This window comes from Hemiscyllium ocellatum, chromosome 21 (assembly GCF_020745735.1).
Source record: "Hemiscyllium ocellatum isolate sHemOce1 chromosome 21, sHemOce1.pat.X.cur, whole genome shotgun sequence".
In the NCBI taxonomy this organism is placed as follows: domain Eukaryota; kingdom Metazoa; phylum Chordata; class Chondrichthyes; order Orectolobiformes; family Hemiscylliidae; genus Hemiscyllium; species Hemiscyllium ocellatum.
Genome location: NC_083421.1, coordinates 45,722,327 through 45,742,819, shown reverse-complemented (window position 1 = coordinate 45,742,819; position 20,493 = coordinate 45,722,327). Strand labels below are relative to the sequence as shown.

Sequence of the window (20,493 nt, the reverse complement as noted above, 5' to 3'; positions counted from 1 at the left end):
TGGTGCTGTTTTCCCAGTTGACCACTGTTGACACTTGGAGATATTTACCACTACAGCTGGTATGTAATACTGGGTAAGGATTGTTTGAGGTGGTTCACTGTCAATAGTTCACTTTTATCTTTGCTTTGCCTTAGGCCTTAAGCTATCCAGTGATTAGTAGTAGAGGATACAATATCACAGAGTGTCTACAGAACAGATACTGCCCGAAGATAATGAAGATTTATTGCATAATAGCAATAAGTATAATTACATCTGGTCAGACATGATTCTTTGGAGATTAGGGGTACAGGTACATCTGTTCCTTCCAAAAGCTAGAGTTCATTGTCTTCATCTACAGGCTATGTGACATCAACAGAATGGGTGGAGCCGATGTACTGTGATGATTAATTCCTTCAGAACCATTAACTTTCCTTCCAAACTTTTTTCTCCATCGTTAATCCTCTGTAGTACTATTTTGCATTTACCACTACTTCTCCCCTTCAAGTATCTGACTACTTAAATATGGGTGGTCTGGATAGTTAGTACTTTTCTCAGAATGTATTATCTTCAGACTGAGAAGAATGGTAGGTCTCTTATTTGTATTGAGGACTGTTGACCTCTATTTTGATGTGAATGATATCTTTGCTGGATGACCTCATGCTTTATAGTCAGTCCATTGTCTTAAATGGAGGACCCTTAATCATCTTTCTTTCCTTAACGATATTTTTATTTAAAGAAAAGTGTACTTTCTTCTTTGTAGTAGCCTGAATTTCTAGGTCAGGTAACATTTTCTAACTTGATTATGTAGTCTCTTTTTGTGGAATCTTGAATGCTTATACCAAGCAGTTTCTTCATTTTTTGACTTTGTCTTGGAACCAAGTCTGTTGATCTGGCTCCAATGGAGTTACATGTGGCTTATTTCCTCGAGTTAGTGATCAAGCTGGATGGTGTGAGGTTCCTATTGTGATTGCCTGACTGGTGACTTGAATTTTTTCAGACTCTGTCAAATAAAAGATTGCTGCTCTCTCAGTATTTGTCACTGGCATTGACTGCTGTTTTACAAGACAGAGGACTGAACATTTCTACCCGTTCTGAGAAATCTCAGGCTTACTGCATGTTCATGGTATTAGGCAGCTCTCTTTTGCCAACTTGTCATCTCAATTGATTCTCTCTTCTGTTGGGGTTAGTCAGAGTCAAGGAAACCAGTGATATGTTCTACTGATTATCCTTGACTGGTTGATCAGTAATGGTTTGTTTCTGGACCAATGTTTGGACAGCTGTTTATGGACCAGTGGTTCTCTGGGAAGTTGTTAACTTCCAACTCCTATGATGAAGTTCAATCAAGACACACAAAAATGAAGTTGGTTGATTGTGAACAATGTGCACATTTTTTAACACTATTGCGATGCATTGTAGCGTGACTTCTGGCATTCCTATCTTACAATTTTATCACCTGCACCATGTCACCTCATTGTTGGTTGTAATTTTTGCTTCTTTACTCACAGTAACTGGTTTATAGAGTCATAGTCATAGAGTTGTACAGCACAGAAGCAGACCCTTCGGTCCAACTTGTCCATGCTGACCAGATATCCCAACCCAATCTCGCCCCACCTGCCAGCACCCGGCCCATATCCCTCCAAACCCTTCCTATTCATATACCCATCCAAATGCCTTTTAAATGTTGCAATTTACTAGCCTCCACCATTTCCTTTGGCAGCTCATTCCATACATGTATCACCCTCTGTGTGAAAACGTAGCCCCTTGGGTCTCTTTTATATCTTTCCCCTCTCACTCTAAACTTATGCCCTCTAGTTCTGGACTCCCCCCACCCCAGGGAAAAGTCTTTGTCTATTTATCCTACCCGTGCTCCTCATGGTTTTATAAACCTCTATAAGGTCACCCCTCAGCCTCCGATGCTCCAGGGAAAACAGCCCCAACCTGTTCACCACTCCCTATAGCTCAAATCCTCCAACCCTGGCAATATCCTTGTAAATCTTTTCTGAACCCTTTCAAGTTTCACAACATCATTTGGATTGGAAGGAGACCAGAATTACATGCACTATTCCAAAAGTGGCCTAACTAATGTCCTATACAGCTGCAACATGACCTCCCAACTCTTGTACTCAGTACTCTGGTATGCTTTCCTTTATTTGTCAAACTCCTTCTTCACTATCCTTCTCCCTGTGACTCCAGTTTCAAGGAGCTATGAACCTGTACTCCAAAGTCTCTTTGTTCAGCAATACTCCCTAGGACCTTACCATTAAATGACATTTCCCAAAACGCAGCACCTCGCATTTATCTACATTAAACTCCATCTGCCACTCCTCAGCCCATTGGCCCATCTGATCAATATCCAGTAGCCTCCTTCACTGTCCAGTATACCTCCAATATACCTCATCTACAAACTAATTAATTATACCTCTTTGCTTACATCCAAATCATTTATATAAGTGATGAATAGTAGTGGATGCAGCACCGATCCTTGTGGCACTCCACTGGTCACAGGCCTCCAGTCTGAAAAACAACCCCCCCACCACTATCCCCTGTCTTCTACCTTATGAGCCAGTTCTGTATTCAAATGGCTAGTTCTCCCTGTATTCCATGTGATCTAATGTTGTTAACCAGTCTCCCATGGGGAACCTTGTCGAAGTCCATATAGATCATGTCTACCGCTCTGCCCTCATCAATCCTCTTTGTGACCTCTTCAAAAAACTCAATCAATTTTGTGAGACATGATTTCCCACGCACAAAGCTATGTTGACTATCCATAATCAGTCCTTGTCTTTCCAAATACATGTATATCCTGTCCCTCAGGATTCCATCTAACAACTTGCCCACCACTGATATCAGACTCACCGGTCTATACTTCTCTGGCTTGTCCTTACCACCTTTCTTAAACAGTGGCACCACGTTAGCCAACCTCCAGTCTATCAGGACCTCACCTGTGACTATCGATGATACAAATATCTCAGCAAGAGGCCCAGCAATCACTTCTCTAGCTTCCCAGAGTTCTTGGGTACGCCTGATCAGGTCCGGGGGATTTATCCACTTTTATGCATTTCATGACATCCAGCACTTCCTCCTCTGTAATATGGCATTTTTCAAGATGTCACTATCTATTTCCCTACATTCTATATCTTCCATGTCCTTTTCCACAGTAAACATTGATGCAAAATACCCATTCAGTATCTCCCCTACCTCCCATGGCTCTCCCTAGTTATCCTTTGTCCTTAATGTATTTGTAAAAACCATTTGGATTTTCTTTACCTTTATTTGCCAAAGCTATCACATGTCTCCTTTTTCCCCTCCTGATTTCTCTCAAGTATACTTCTACTGCCTCTATACTTGAATAAGAATTCACTCAATCTGTCCTGTCTGTACCTGATATGCTTCCTTCTTTTTCTTAAATAAACCCTCAATTTGATTAGACTTACAGTGTGGAAACAGGCCCTTCGGCCCAACAAGTCCACACCGACCCGCCGAAGCGCAACCCACCCATACCCCTACATTTACCCCTTACCTAACACTACGGGCAATTTAGCTTGGCCAATTCACCTGACCCGCACATCTTTTGTGACTGTGGGAGGAAACCGGAGCACCCGGAGGAAACCCACGCAGACACGGGGAGAACGTGCAAACTCCACACAGTCAGTCGCCTGAGTCGGGAATTGAACCCGGGTCTACAGGCGCTGTGAGGCAGCAGTGCTAACCACTGTGCCACCGTGCCACCCACACACCCAGCATTCCATGTACTACCAGCCTTTCCTTTCACCCTAACAGGAATATACTTTCTCTGGATTCTCGTTATCTCTTTTCTGAAGGCTTCCCATTTTCCAGCCATCCCTTTACCTGTGAACATCTGCCCCCAGTCAGCTTTTGAAAGTTCTTGCCTAATACCGTCAAAATTAGCCTTCCTCCAATTTAGATCAATTTTAGATCTGGTGTATCCTTTTCCATCACTGTTTTAAAACTATTAGAATTATGATCACTGGCCCCAAAGTGCTTCCCCACTGACACCTCAGTCACCTGCCTTGCCTTATTTCCCAAGAATAGGTCAAGTTCTGCACCTTCTCTAGTAGGTACATCCACACTCTGAATCAGAAAATGTTCTTGTACACACTTAACAAATTCCTCTCCATCTAAACCGTTAACACTATGGCAGTCCCAGTCTATGTTTAGTAAGTTAAAATCCCCTACAATAGACTATTAGGGGGTCTATAATACAATCCCAATAAGGTAATCATCCCTTTCTTATTTCTCAGTTCAACTGAAATAACTTCTCTGGATGCATTTCCGGGAATATCCTCCCTCAGTACAGCTGTAATGCTATCCCTTATCAAAAACGCGACTTCCCCTCCTGTCTTGCCTCCCTTTTATCCTTCCAGTAGCATTTGTGTTCTGTCCATCCCTGAGCCACATTTCTGTAATTGCTATGATATCCCAGTCCCACATTCCTAACCATGCCTCAGTTCTTCTACCTTCCCTGTTAGGACTCTTGCATTGAAATAAATGCAGTTTAGTTTATCAGTCCTACCTTGTTCTCAGGCTCTGTCCCTGCCTACCCTGATTGTTTGACTCACTTCTTTTCTCAACTGTACCAGTCTCAGATTGATCCCTTTCCTCACAGTCTCCCTGGGTCTCACCCCCACCCTCCACCTTAATAGTTTAAATCCTCCCGAACAGCTCTAGAAACTCTCCCTGCCGATATATTAGTCCCCTTCCAATTCAGGTGCAATCTGTCCTCCTTGTACAGGTAACTTCTACTGGAAGAGATTCCAGTGACCCAAAAATGTGAATCCTTCTCCCATACACCAGCTGCTCAGCCATGCATTCATCTGCTCAATCTTCGTATTCTACCCTCGCTAGCTCGCAGCACCAGGAGTAATCTAGACATTATTACTCTCAAGGACCTCCTTTTTAAATTCCTGCCAATCCTCTATATTCTCCCTTCATATTGTCATCCTTTTCCCTTCCTATGTCCAATGTTTCCAATGTGTACAATGACCTCCTGCTGGCCCCTCTCTACCTGGAGAACCCTCTCTGAGACATCCTTGATCCTGGCACCAGGGAAGCAACACACCATTCTGATTTTTCGCTGCTGGCCACAGAACTGTCGATATGTATCTCAGACTAGAGAGTCCCCAACACCATTGATCTGTTGGAACCCAACGTACCCCACATTATGTTAGAGCCAGTCTCGATTCTAGAAACTTAGCTTTTCATGCTACATTCCCCTGAGAATCCATCACCCCCTACATTTTCCAAAACAGCATATCTGTTTGAAATGGTAATAGCCACAGAAGACTCCTGCACTACTTGCCTACCTCTGAGCTTTCCTGGAGTTAATCCATCTATGTGACTGTACCTGCAACTTTTCTCCCTTCCTATAATTACCATCCATCACACCCCCTTGCTCTTGTAAATTCCTCATTGCCTCTAACTGTGTCTCCAACTGATTCATTCAACGTCATAGGATTCGCAACCAATGGCATTTAATCCTCAGTAACACGTAAACTCTCCCTAAACTCCTACATCTGGCAAGAAGTGTATATCACTCTACTAAAACCCATTTTGCTTCTTTCAATCTACAGACCCAGAAATTAGGTCTTATTCCTCTGTCTTATTCCTTTACAAAACATTGTTCCAGGCTAATTTAATACTTATGGCTTATGTTTTCAAGTTTAATCAAGAGATATATCTCAATAAACATATAATCAAGAAAGAACCCACTCTACTCACTACTGCAGACTTACTGTAAGGCCACATTTAAAACTATTCATTTATTTGTTTCTGTGCTGTGACCTCTCCCAAACAGGCTCTTCCAAGATCAGTTATAAATTTCACTGTTAATTTTTCCAGACGCATACATAAATTCAAGCAGCAAAGGCAGTAACTGCGCAGGTTCACTGCTGTCAGGGAGCTTGAATCGGCCTCTGTTTCTTCCTCCCTTCCCTTCCCTTCCTTTTTTTTTCTTCTTCCTTCCCTTCCTTTTTTTTCCTCCTTCCTTCCTTTTTTTCTTCTTTCTTCCTTCCTTCCTTCCTTTTTATTCTCCTTCCTTTTTTTCTCTCCTTCCTTCCCTTTTTTCTTCTTCCTTCCTTCATTCCTTTTTTTTTCTCCTTTTTTTCTTTCTTCCTCCTTCCTTCCTTCCTTCCTTCTTTCTTCTTCCTTTTTTTTCTCTCTCAACTCTTCAACTGTGAGGACTGCAAATGGTGGTCACAAGCTATCTTGACCAGTCATTGCAGATTGAAGATAGTAATCTCTGTGAAGCTGTGGTACTCTCAATCTTCAATGTGGCACTTTGCAGTCACATAGCACAAAGATATAATGCACATCCTCACAAGCTGCATAGAGGTAGGGAATTCATTCTCTCTCATATTGAACTGTACACATTGGCTAATATGCACCTGTATGCAATTATGCCTTTCCTGAGTAATGTCGGGCTGGAGAAGAAGATCTCAGCACTCATTCAATATTTATAGTCTCCTAATGTCTTTTGCAATATGAATTGACTACAGTCATTGGAATAAGATGCCTATGTCAAAGTTTGATTTAGAGGAATTCTATGGGCCTCCTTGCTGGAGTTCTCCATGTCCCTCTGTACAGAGAACTATGCCTAACCTTTCATTTGTGGATGGTGCAAATTCTGACTGTTCACAATTCTAAAGACCTATTCTTTTTCTTGCATTCCTCACATGGGTGTGAAGTGTTCTGATGGATCCGATCACAATACAGTTATAATAGCTGTCACTGTAATGCAATGAAAGTGCAGAGAAATGGAGGAGGAACAGATATGCTAGCAAGCTGTGTTTTTCCCCTAATCTCTGGGGCAGAAGTGACTTCTGGAACCAGAAGTTAATGCATTGGCATTAATTCATTGGTGTATGTATTGTGTGCACATGACCTCTGACTGCAAGGCGACACAGCTGAGAGGGAATGCTGCCAGTCAGCACAGAACCAGCAGCAACTACCAACATATGCTGAATATTTTCCACATGAAGATGGCACAGCTGAAGGTCCCCTCAGGATTCATTGGATGATTAAAGTCTATCATCTTCAATGCCATTTCCTCTAGGTGAGGAAGACACTGTGTCCTCACAAGCTGAGGATGTTTTGGGACATTGTGACACAGAATAGGTGGCCATCCAATCCTGAGGGTGAATGTTAAGGTAATAGCTGTGCTAAAATTTTATGCAACTGTTTGCTTACAAGGAACCACCGAGGAGATGTGCGAGATCGCTCAGCCATCCATCCACAAGTGTATCACGGCTATGACTGTATTTTGTAACCAATCACATTGCTTCATCTTGTTTCCCTGTGACTAGGTCAATGTTGCAGCCTGGGCAGCGGACTTCCTGGATAAATGGCTTAGCCAGGTTCAGAGTGTAGTAGACTGTACGGCCATTGCTTTGGCAGCACCACTTAAAGCAGCAGAGTTCATGAAAAGAAAAGGGCATCTTCCCATTAAGCCATGCAAGCCATCTGTAATCAATGGTATCGCATCTTGGACGTCTGCACCAAGTACCCTGGAGATACTATGGTTCGTAGATCCTTGAGAACTCTCATGCTGCCAGTTCATATCAAGGGCCATTTGCCTTACAAAGATAGTTACTAGGAGACCATGGCTGCCTTCTGCATACATGGCTACTGAACCCACGAAACACTCCCCTGACTGAGGAAGAACTACATTGCTGTCCCATTCTTCGATCAGCGCGTTAATAGAGCACGTGATATGTCTCCTGAAGGGATTCTGATGCTCAGATCAGTTTGGAGTGTCCTTGCAGTGCACTCAAATAGAATGGTATTAACCTTGTGTGCTATGCTCTGAACAACTGGACCAGAGAAAGAGGAAATGTGTTGGATGCTGAAGCTGGGAGAGCGGCAGCAGTTTTCTCAGAAGGAAGACAAGGACATCACCCTCTGCATGAGAGAATGTAGCAGGGTTAAACAGTAGAAATCAGATAGGACTTAATTGACACCTTATTCTAGTAGACAAGAACTGTGTGTAATGATCACACCTTTGATTGTAAATTTGTTGATGCTCACAAAGCAAGCAGTCCTTTTCTGTTCCCAGAGGCAAATGTAGCTGCTGTTCACTTTTGCTGTTATTGAACAAAAATGAGCATGTTGAACTATTTGAAACCTTTCCTGTATGTGATAGTCACACATTGTTCTTTGTTCAATGTGAAGACACTGGCCAATAATGGGCTTTGGGGAAAAAGTAGCACTCACTTAGACAGGATTAGCCTTAAAGAGGCTAAGGACAGGTAATCTGTGTGTCTTGGTTCTTAAGTAGCAATGGTTGTACGAATGTGCAATGAATGCAATCAGTGCTTCCTGAAAAGTGTTAATTTGTGATTGCCCTTCAAATGCTCAATGAAGTGCACCACCACACTGCTAGTGTGTGATTGGATATACGGCAGGACTTCAAAGTTTGTGCTGTGCCAAGAATGCTGGGATATGCTGGCAGAGGAATGTACTTTGCCTATGACGAGTGGGAGAATACAAGTAGAGTTCCATAGCGATGTATTGTGTAGATAATGAGGCACCTTTGGGAAGATGATGTTAGATAACTTGTTAGGCCTCGCAGAGAGAACCATTCCATGTAACATGCCCAAATTGATTTAGCTATTTTCTGGTAAAATTTCTCCTTGGCTTCAATCTCTATGCATATGTAAGTAACTCAGGTACCTCATAGGTAACTCAGCCTGGTAGCATCATCTTGGTTTTTTACTGAAGTTTAGAGATCATTTTAGTTGAACTTGCTTAGTATTTTTTCCAATGAAAAGCACCTGTTTCTTACCTATGAGCAGTCCCCTGGGTCTTTTTTTGATCAATGTTCAAACCAAACTCACTTTCATTGAAACTAGAAATATCATTTTATTGCATTACTAGACTATTGGGAAGTGGAATGCTGTTTCCATTGTGGAAGATGATCGGAGGATTAGATAGGGTGGACAGTGAGAGCCTTTTTCCTCTGGTGATGGGTAGCACGAGGGGAGATAGCTTTAAATTGAGGGGTGGTAGATGTCAGAGGTAGGTTCTTTACTCAAAGTAGAAAGGTTGTGAAATGCCCTGCCTGTAGCAGTAGTAGACTCATCAACATTAAGGGCATTTAAATGTTATTGGAAAAACATATGGATAATAATGAAATAACGTAGGTTTGATGAGCTTCAGATTGGTTTCGCAGGTCGGCGCAATATTAACGGCCGAAGGGTCCAAACTGTGCTGTAATGTTCAATGTTCTAAGTATTTGGCAGCTCCAAATCTTTTCAATGATTTACAATAGTTATGTGCTTACTATAATGCAACATCCAAAGCAAAATTATGACTAAGCAGCTGATAATCAAATAGACAGTTATATAGCCTCAGTCACTTTGTCTCTCAGTTCAAAGGTAGTCTGGGGAACATTAAGAATATGGCATCGGGAGATGACCACCAGCCCTTTGAGCATGCTCCGTCATTCATAATGATCATGGCTGATCTCAGGCTATCACTTGCCCCGCCTAGTTCTTGTATCGTATGCCAGCCTTAAATTTCAAAAATTTGCAGTCTGTTGTATGAACCCTCCAATCAGAATTAATCCTAAAATTGTGCCCCCTTGTTCTAACTTCTCTAGCCAGGGGAGAGAATGGCTTGGTATCTGCCTGGTCAAACCCATTCTGATCCCAAATGTTTCAATGAGATTACTTCTCATTCTTCTCTGATAAATATAAACGAACTTTGGTACTGAAAATTAATAAAGGTGGAATTACATTCCTTAAGTGAGGCTTTTTGTTTTTGCTTCATTTTAATCATGCCTCAATTTTTCAGTCCTTTTTGCGCTCTCTGCACCTATTTTGACATTAAATTCACCCATTCAACTTTACCCTATCCTTGTACTGTTAATTTTTGAATCCTTTAGTCTAATTGGATAAGAACATAGTTACTTTATTCCGCTCCCAGATGTATTGTTTCCCTTGCTATGTCATTATCAACTGAGTTTGAGTAAGACTCCACAAAAAACAATTATAAACCTTTGGTGTACAAAGGCAGGCCTTGGAAAACCTCAATAAAAAAAAGGCAGACACATTGACCATGAAACAAAGTACGTTTGTAATTAGATTAATAATATCTGCAATATGTTGAACAACTGACTGGCACCAATTGTTTTGAATGTGGCATTTGAAGTAAATTCCTCTTCCTTTTTTTGTGTGTTGACAGATCAAGCATTCCTTCAGTTTTTTGGTGATGATTTTCTTCGATTATTGTTGACCCGGTTTGTTCTCTGCTCTGCAACCATGAGACTTCACAAAATGTTTAGGGTAAGATTCTCACCTTTTTCATTTACATCAGCAGTACAGCAGTAAATAACATACAAGTCTTTAGTTTTGACTCAGTAAAATGTATACCATCTCCCTGCTGGATAGTTTTCAGTTTTCTATGAATCATAAAGCAGAATCAGGAATTGCTCTGATGTTCTTTATAAAAGTAATGATGACAGGGTAGATGTGAAAAGTATACCAAATCAATGGAATCACACCCAGCATGAGTTGGTAATTTTCAGAGTTCTTGACTAAATCAAGAACTACAAAGGATCTCTTATGAGGAGGAGGCTGTTTTTGATTTTGGTGTAGATTTGATCAAGGTTATATATGTTATCAGGTACAGAAAGCAAAAGAACTGCAGATGTTGGATAGCTGAAACAAATGCAGAAAATGCTGGAAATGCTCAGTAGAGCAAGCAGAGTCTAAGGAGAAAACAGACCAGTAAACATTTTGTGTGGATCCTTGAAGGTTTTGCTGATAAACAGTATTTGAAAGGAACATAAAAAAGGGAAGAGGAGGGAAAGCACATCTTATACAGGAAATAAACTAAATCATCTTCACAGTACGTATCTGGAAACAAGACTTGGTTAAATGACGGAATTGACATTGGCACAAGGCAATAGAAGGCTTCATGAGAGAAATCAAGTAAAGAAATACTGATACTCTTTGGAAGTTGGAATAGCTGGTGAGGAGGAGGTGGGTGGAGAAGCAGGTAAAAAGGCAACATTGGCAAATAGACACCAGTAGTTCAGAGAAATCAAAACAAGTAATCAAAAATGGTGCAGGCTAACTGGCAGTAAAAGCTCCTGGTATAGGGTCCCCAAAACAAATCTATTCCTTTTATCCATCCCCACAAACAGTGCTGCCAGATCAATCCCAAATCATCATCATTTTTTTTTGGTGGGGGATGGGGGGGGAACTGAATTAAGCCTAGGGTTACTGAAATCAGTGTGAAAGCCAACAACCCTGAAAAATATAATGCTGTTCCTAAAGTTTGCATTGAGTTTCACTAAAATCAAGTAAAATGCTGATGATCAAGAAGTCAGAGTAGAAATAGATTTGGAATTCAAGTAGCAAATGACAGGGAATTTAGGATTACACAGGACAGAACAGGTACTTGACAGCGATTTACATAATCTGAATTTTGTCTGTCAACGTTGCAAGGCTAAGCTGTGGGAAGAGTATATAAAATGCCAGGTCGAAGAAAGAACTCCAATGTCTACCTTAATGTTTTAAATTCTGGTTTGGGAGGTGGTGAACAAGCAGGTGCATAATTCTGGATTTACCACTGCAATCTTTGACAGAATAACAGGAGTAATAAAATACTTGTCTAGTGTTTTACTAGGTATTTTGTATTTACCTATTCCAGATTCCTCATATAACACAAAGTATTGAGTTTTATGCATTTTCTTAGGTGCTTCCCTTTATGTTACATATTGTGCAGCAGTTAGCTAGGTGGGTGAGGAAAAAAAACCCGACTGCTCGATCATTGCCAGCCCTACTTTGTAGCTGTTCATCTCATTTGGGTAAGGCCGAATGTTGAAAGAAGAAAAAGGATCTGATGTCAACAACATACTTTTCCTTAAATCAGTGAAGGGAATGGGACCTTTTGTTCAGAATTATATGTTTGTGTTCGAGAACCAGGGGTAACCATCTAAGGATATCGGGTAGACCATTTAGAACTTGGATGAGAAATTTCTCCGCCTTGAGTGGTGAGTTTGTGGTATTCTCAGCCAGAAAGCAGTTGAGACCAAAACATCGAATGTTTTCAAGAAAGAATTAGATATAGTTCTTGGGGATAAATGGATTAAAGGTTATAGGGAAGTAGTGGGAACAAGGTTCTAAACTGGATGATCAGTATGATCATATTGAATCATGAGAAGGTCTGAAGTGCCAAATGGCCTATCCCTGTTCCTATTTTCTATGTTTCTGTAATTGTGCTCTGACCTGACCCTCTATTGTTTATTAGTCCATCCACCAAATTTACCATTTGATGCTAAAGTTGTATATTTAGATACGTAATTCTCTCATCTCCTTTAGCACCAAAGTTTATCTGCCTCTCTTTTGTTTTTCAGTGTCACTCCAAATATGATTGTTATTTACATGAGAAATGAATTTTATTTGGTGTAACTCAAACTTTTTCATAATTGTAAACCTTCTACTTGCATTAAATGTGATGGATTAGTGCATCAATCAGTGTTAATATAACTCCCACTTCCGTTAGTAATGGGATTACTTAAACGCTTTTTACATCGTCTACAAGATGCTCTGCAACAACTCACCAAGACTTCTGCAACAGCTTTCAAAAGTGTGACCAATACCATCTAAAAGGACAAGGGCATTAGGTGGATACCTCAGAATCTTAAACTATGATTAAGATAAAACATTATCTAGTTTTATATCACAACCCTTCATTTTAGAACATCTGTTCTGCAGAGGATGAAAGGGTTCTTTCTAAATTGGTGTTGATTCCTCACCCAAATTTTTTTCCATCAATTGCATGCATATCCAATTGGATTGGTTCTTTGTCTTGAATTATTTTCTCTCCATGATTAATTTGAACCACGATAGTTTTCTGTATTTGGCTGTTCACCTATATTTTTGATATATTTTCAAATCCCAATTTTGTTGTGAAAGTCATTAGTATGTCAGTCAAATTGCAGTATTTGTTTTCTTAAATATATTACTATGTGGAAAGACCATATTGCAAAATGAACTATTTATTTTCTTCTGTTTCCAATTCCAATAAAAGGAAACTCGGAATTACCCAGAAACTTATCCACAGTTGCAGAAAGAAGATAGTGTGGAGAATCCTGCACTCCAGAATCACATTCTAGAACTGGCTTCCATGCTGGATGTTAGAAGCCTTTTCCTGGAAAAGACCACTGCTGAATATTAAGAGCAAGGCTGAAAAATAAATTTAACAATTTCTCTGAAGTCATTGGTTCTGAAGAAGATATTTTTCTTTGCATCTACCGATTTGGATAATTGAAACATTGTTATTCAAGCAGAATTATTTTCGATCAAACAAATTCTCAAAGACTGATGTATTTGGCACAATTCTTTTCTGTAATTATGTGTTCCATGGTCAGTGTACTAAGTGTATTGTGAAAACAAAACATTAACGCAGTAAGATACCATTTTAAAGATAATTTTTAAACAAAACATAGCTAAACGGGGCATTTACTACAAAAGCAATAGGAGCTTTTTGACTGGTTCATTTATCCATCCTATGTTATGATTAAACTCTAGATGTCAATAGGGTTTTGAGTGTTTTATAAGTTACTCCTGGCAGTAATACATGGAAGAAAAATTTAACTATTGCCCATGATATTTTGTTTCATTTTGAGTTATAATTAAACATATATGTTAGTTGTTGTCTTATTAGCAAACCCTTTAATGATAACTTTGAGGATACTTAAGAGAAACCAATAGTCCAGTTATTGGACTTTTACTGCAATTATATACATGTCCTGAAAAACACTGTATATAGTGGTATAGATCATCTGACATTCCCATACTGCACTGTGACAGTCTAGCATGCATGGATGATGACTGAGAATGAAGGCTACCAGGAGACATTCAAGGCAGAGTCTAGTAGACTTAAGGTACGTTTACATGTGTATATCTGTATGTTGTTTTACAATATTGGAATTGCATCAAAGCAAAGTGGCATTATATCTGATCGCTTCCAATGCAATCTGATATGGTCCATTAAATACACTTGAGTATGAAATAATTGAAGTTACATTTTTTTAGTTAAGCCTCATTTTGAGGAAATAAAGATATCCTTAATTATACTGCATCTACATATCTTCCCTCTTTGAAAGAGGAACTATTTTGTTGATAAAATTGCTAGTAGCTATAACTTAATGTTTCATTGTTCCTGAACAACTGGTAGAAATGAGAAGTTAGTGTTCTCAAGACAAACCATGACAGGTCACACATCTTATGGTTACTAGTATTGTGTTGCACAACTAATTTTAGTTCAGCCATAAGACGCTGCTACGTTTTTATACATGGATACTTGAAATAAGCCAGTTTTGTGTGTAAAGCTTTGGTATTCGTACCTTTGCCAAATATACTTTGTTTATTTTACTTAATATTACTATACAATCTTTTCTGTTTTGATCCACGTTTTGCACCACATCATCTTTGTTCCAAGATGTTTTAGGAGTGCTTTTTGACTTGTGCAAAAATTTCACTTCAGTTCCATGAAGTCATCAAGTAGATCTGATTTAACTTGCATTATTGGTCTAATCTTGTCATTTGAACTTGTATCCCTTTATTAAAATTTGAATGCATTTTAGCTAAAATACAGTTTTATGATATGTAAAACAAGAAGGCAGCTTAATAAAATGTTAAAGGCTTTATTGGCCAGATGGCAAAAGAGGACATTGTAGTACTGAAAATTTTACTTCCAAAGTTCTAAAGGCCAATAATTACCATGTAAATAATTACAATTACAAAGCTGTTTAAAGATTTTTTAAATGGAGAAACTTCTGTGAATCACGTTGTATTCACTTAATGCAGCCCAACTCCTGTGCTGCAACTTTTCAAAAGGTTGTTAAGCATGTTATTAGATTTAAATGTGATCTTTTGTTACTATCGTAAAGCAAAAAAGTGAAAAGATGAAAGCAGAATTCTATACTTTTAGTTATATTAAGGGAAACAGATGGCGCACACTGGAGAAAATGTTCTCACTGTCTGCACACTATAATGCGTCTTGTGATTAACATAACTGTTGTATGTACATTTTGATTTTTACTGTGTTCGTAATGTGTATTACCTTCTACCTTATCAATGAAAGTCAATAAAAAAAAGTAAAGCAATATTGATTCTTCTGTATAGTGCTAAATAACACAGCTGTCTACATTTTTACTGATGAAATGTTGAGCATCAAAGGCATTATGCTTTTATTTAAACAGCCTATTTAATTTCAGGAGTTCCATGAAAGCTGTATGGTTAAATTGTTGATCTGATAATTCATGTATGAAGAAGGGCCTCAGTGGCAAACAACTTCAAAGCCGAAATGTTATTCTAACTACAATAATTTCTTTCTGCTGGAAAGGTATTTTTTTGTACAATTCTTAGTTAATAGCAATTTATCACTAGTTCTATATTTTACAAATGATATCAGTTTTGGATTTTATTTTAATCATTATACGTGCATGTGTATTGACATTGCTGAAGAGAAGCAATAAAAGAGCCCTTATCCAATTCAGGAGACCTCTGCTGAACTTACTTTCTGGCCTCTTAGAGACAATCGGATAAGTTCATAATTTTTATTTCAGTTTATTATGATGACCTTGTTTCTTAGAACTTTATTTGATGCTGCCTTGAAGATCAGCAAGGTGTTGGTCTCCGTGCTGATCTCGAGAATGTTTTTTCACGCTCAACAATAATAAAACTTATAATCAAACTTATTCCCTGATTTTTTTCAAAGTTGAATACCTTTCAGCCAGCATATTGAATTTTTCCTCAGTAATGTAACTGAGACTAGGACTCCACTCTTTTGGCATTCTACACAAAACCCTCATCAAAGTACAGCAATGTGCAGTATTTGTGTGTGTGTATGACAGATACTCCAGTGCATCTCCTCAATACATGTTTAGCCCTTTCACTGTAAGAATGTTTTCTATGAAGTTAATGATAGAGTAGATTGAGAATATATATTAACAAAAAACAATGTTTTGATACAAATATTTTATAGACTGAAGATCACAAGAACCATTAACTTGCATTCTGCAGTTGTGATCCTCAGCATTTGCCATCCTCTGAAATGGACAGCAAACTCTGGTGTCCAAAATACAAAATCAAGCATAGAAAATCCAAAAGATGCTGTAGTGTTTCTATGTTTCCCTATAGAATCTATTATTGAAGCTTCCCAAACTGCAGTCATGTGAGAGTGGCTACACTGACGAGAATACTCCCTTTTACACTTACTGTTTCATTGTAAAACCTTTTAAAAAGTTGCATTATGACTGAGATTTTAATAGCATATAGGTTCATTATTACTATTGAACAGCCTACTGGCCATGAAAAAGAATAAAAATAATATATATAAAATTTATAAATGTTATTTTTTCCAGTAAGATTGAATTTTTACTTTTTTGAAAAAAACTACATAATTCAGTTGTTACCTTCGTCCCATGCATATGCCACAATCACTTATTTTGCTTTGTAATTTTAAATCAAAAATTAATTAATTCTATGATTTTTACTTCCTGCTTTGCTGTCTGAGAAAACTTCAGTATGATTGCTTGATTACAATGCTTGGTGATGGCATGTTTGCTAGATGCTTAGAGAACCTTTTGGCATTGTTAGAATCAAACCAATGTCAGGAGATGGAAAATCCATATCATAGGGTGGTTGGATCTTTTTCAACAGCTCTCTGAGGTCAATTTTAACACATCATGAAATTGGGTAATAAGGTGAGAGGAATGACACCTTTTTATGCAGAATTAATTTGAGACATTGGTCAAAATAATGCAGAACTCTCTAGATTTTGAGAGAGTTCAGGCAGATTGGAAAGCCACTAATGTGACACCTCCACTCAAGAAGGGAGAGATACAGAAACTATACACCAGTTAACCTGGCATCTGTTGTTGGGAAAATGAAAAGGAAGAAATAATGGGACATTTAGAAAAATCTTAATGGAATCAAACAGAGTCAATAATGGTTCATCTTTAGTTCATTTTAGAAATTATGTAATTGCAATAAGGTGTGTGTGTGTGTGTGTGTGTGTGTGTGTGTGTGTGTGTGTGTGTGTGTGTGTTTTCCAGGACTGAAAGTTATAACTATGAAGAAACATTGGGTTATGTGGGATTATTTTCCTCAGATCAGAGGAAGCTTATGGGAATATTCGATGCATGCGCAAAATTGCAAAGGCTAAGAACAGAGTAGATGAGAACAACCTATTAATATTAGCATAGAGGTCAGTGATTTAGTAGAAAGATTAGAATGGATATTAACCTTTTTGCACCCAGTGGATAGGTGGGATTTGGAACACAATGCCAGAAATATCGGTGGAGGCAGAAGCCCTGTTCATCAACATGATAATGTAATTCTGAAGTTCTCCTTTCAGTTTACAATTCTCCCAAGGTTTTTCTATTGAAATTGTCCCCTACAAACCAAGATCTAGACCATCTATATAGATAAGGAAAAGCAAGGAACCCAATAACAACACTCAGGGAACTCCACTAAAAATCTTATTCCAACTTGAAAAATATCAGTTACTCTGTTTCCTACTCTCAGCCAATTTTGCTATCTGTTTTCTTCCATGACCCATAACTTTCCTCCAGTCTGTGCTTTGCATTTTATCAAATTTCTTTTGGAAATTCATTTATACACTAACAGTCTTGCCCTTATCAACCCCTGCTTGTTGCTGTTTAGAAAAAATACTCCCACAAATTTGACACAATATTCCCTTAACATGTCCTTGCCAACTCTTCCAAACCAACCCACATTTTCCCATAAGACTATTAATTCATTGCTGAATAATTGTTTCTAGATGCATTCCCATCATTGAAGTTAACTGACTGTCTACAATCGCTGGGCCAATCTTTACTACCTTTTTGAACAAGGTCATAATGTTAGGGATTCTGCAATTTTCTGGCACTATCCCTGAATCCAGGAAATATTGAAAGATTATTGCCATTTCCACTTAGTATCCTTGGATGCATCTCATATGATTCCAGTGCCTTATCAGCTTTAAGTACTGACAGCTTAACAATTTCAAAGCTGTCTGCTGCTGTATCTGAAGGGTCACAAATGATGCTGAACAGTATACAATCATCGGTGAGTATTCCTGCTTTTGTTCTTATGATAGAGGGAAGGTCATTGTTGAAGCAGCTGAAGATAGTTGGGCTTAGGTCACTGTTCTGAGGAACAGCTGCAGAAATGCACTGGAGCTGAGATGGCTGACTTCGAACAACTATAACCATCTTGTGCCAGGTATGACTCCAACCAATGGAGTTTATCACCTGATACCAATTGATCCTATTTTTGTTAGGACTTCTCGATGCCACATTTAGTTGAATGTGGCATTGATGTCACTCTTGCCTTCTGTTATAATGTCCACTGCCTCCTAAATGTTCCCTCATTTTCATTTGATCTACTTTGTCTGTCTCAATTTTAAAAACCAAGTCAAGCTGTGACTTTCTTGTTAGACTAGACACTGCTGTAGGAAATTCTCCTGAACAAAGTCTAGGAACACTGGTCTCTTCCTGCCCTTTACACTACCACTATCCCAGTGTATGTACAAATAATTCAAGTCTCTAATTATAACTACTATGATGCTTACACCCCTACAATTTTCTTGCAAATTTTCTTCTCTCAATCCCTCCCATTAATTAGTGGTCTATAAATTACCCGAAGAAATAGAATTGCACCTTTTCATTGATTAGCTCTAGACAAATCAATTCTGCTCTTGAGTCATCTGAAACAAATGTTTTTCTCCAGTACGGTGGCACAGTGGTTAGCATTGCTGCCTCACAGCGCCAGGGACCTGGGTTCAATTCCCGCCTCAGGCAACTGACTGTGTGGAGTTTGCACATTCTCCCCATGTCTGCGTGGGTTTCCTCCGGGTGCTCCAGTTTCCTCCCACAGTCCAAAGATGTGCGGGTCAGGTGAATTGGCCATGCTAAATTGCCCGTAGTGTTAGGTAAGGGGTATATGTAGGGGTATGGGTGGGGTGCGCTTCGGCGGGTCGGTGTGGGCTTGTTTTGCCAAAGGGCCTGTTTCCACACTGTAAGTAATCTAATCTAATCTAGTACTGCAATAATCAGCTTAACCTAATATGCCAACACTCTTTTTCCTTTTTATCTTTTCTGAAAATCTTTTAACCAGGAATAGTTAATACCAAGATCATCTTTCCTTGAGCCAAGTCTCCATTATTGCCACAACATTATAATCTCACAAGGCAATCTGTGTCTGTAATTCTTCAACCTTATTAACACTTTGTGCATGCATATTTCATGCAGTATAATCTTGATTTAGGCATCATTCCTTTCTCTCATTCTAACTTCAAATATTATAATTACTATTTACTAGAAAGATCCCAGGAATGAGTGATTTTAGATATAAGGAAAGTTTAGAGGAATTGGGCTAATTCTCTTTTTCAGGGGTAGTGCCAGAAAATTGCAGGAACTGAGAAAGTTAAAAAATCTCAACACCAGATTATAGTTCAACAGGTTTATTTGGAAGCAAAAGCTTTTGGTACGCTGCTCTTTCATCAGGTAGCTGTGGAGCAGGACCATAAGAGACAAAATTTTTAGCAAAAAACTACAGTATCATGCAATTGAAATGATATATCGAACAAACCTAGATTGCTGTTAAGTTTTTCAGCTTTTAGAATGGGTTGCAGGTTTTAGTTCATTAATATGTAAATCCCAGAACTTCTTTTAAGTCACATTTTTGAGATAATTTAAGGTTTTATTTAAGAAAAGTGACATCTCAGCTCAGACAAGGCACTGAAGGTGTGAGGTTTAGTCTGTTTGTATCCCAAGTTTGAGTCAGACTAGTTTTATTTCCAAAGTGGAATTTATAAAATGGATTGACTGCCTGCAGATTGTGTGCTTTTTGAGCAAAATAGAATGTATCTGCAAACATAATTCTGTAAATGCAAATTCACCCCATAGACTTATATGTGAGTACGTGAGAGAGACCGTATGTTTGTTTGTGTGAATGCTTGGTAACGTGTGATTGTGGAAGCATGTGAGAGGGTGTGTGCGTGAGAGTGGGGTATGTGTATGTATTTATGAGAGAGGGTCTGTGTGAGTGTGTGTGTATATGTGTGAGAGTGTAAAGCGTAGTGTGACATGAATCCAAGGTTCCGGTTGAGGCCATCCTCATGGGTACTGAACTTGGCTATCAGCCTCTGCTCCGCCACTCTGTTGTTGCCTATCCTGAAGTCCACCTTGGAAGATGGTCATCTGAAGTTATGAGGCCAAATGTCCCTGACTGCTGAAGTGTTCCCTGACAGGGAGGGAACACCCCTGTTTGGCGATTGTTGCATGGTGTCCATTGTTGTAGTGTCTGCTTCATCTCACCAATGTGCCTGTAGGCAAGGAAGCCTCGAGGCATGCACGCACACATACATACAAGTCTCTGGGGTGAATTTGCATTTCCAGAATTATATTTGCAGATGCATTCTATTTTGCTAAAAAAACGCACAATCTGCAGGCAGTCAATCCATGTAATATTTTAT

The 20,493-nt window shown here is 39.0% G+C and overlaps 1 protein-coding gene across 1 annotated transcript in view; it reads left to right on the top strand.

Moving 5' to 3' along the window:
• scai (suppressor of cancer cell invasion) overlaps window positions 1–13,327 on the top strand; it is a 181,238-nt gene extending 167,911 nt beyond the window's left edge. Inside the window, exons 15-16 of the mRNA XM_060841078.1 lie at window positions 10,180–10,280; window positions 13,036–13,327. Of these exons, the coding sequence (XP_060697061.1) occupies window positions 10,180–10,280; window positions 13,036–13,182 (248 nt within the window). The 3' untranslated portion in view covers window positions 13,183–13,327. The remainder of the gene's footprint in view (window positions 1–10,179; window positions 10,281–13,035) is intronic.
• The last annotated feature ends 7,166 nt before the right edge of the window (window positions 13,328–20,493 follow it).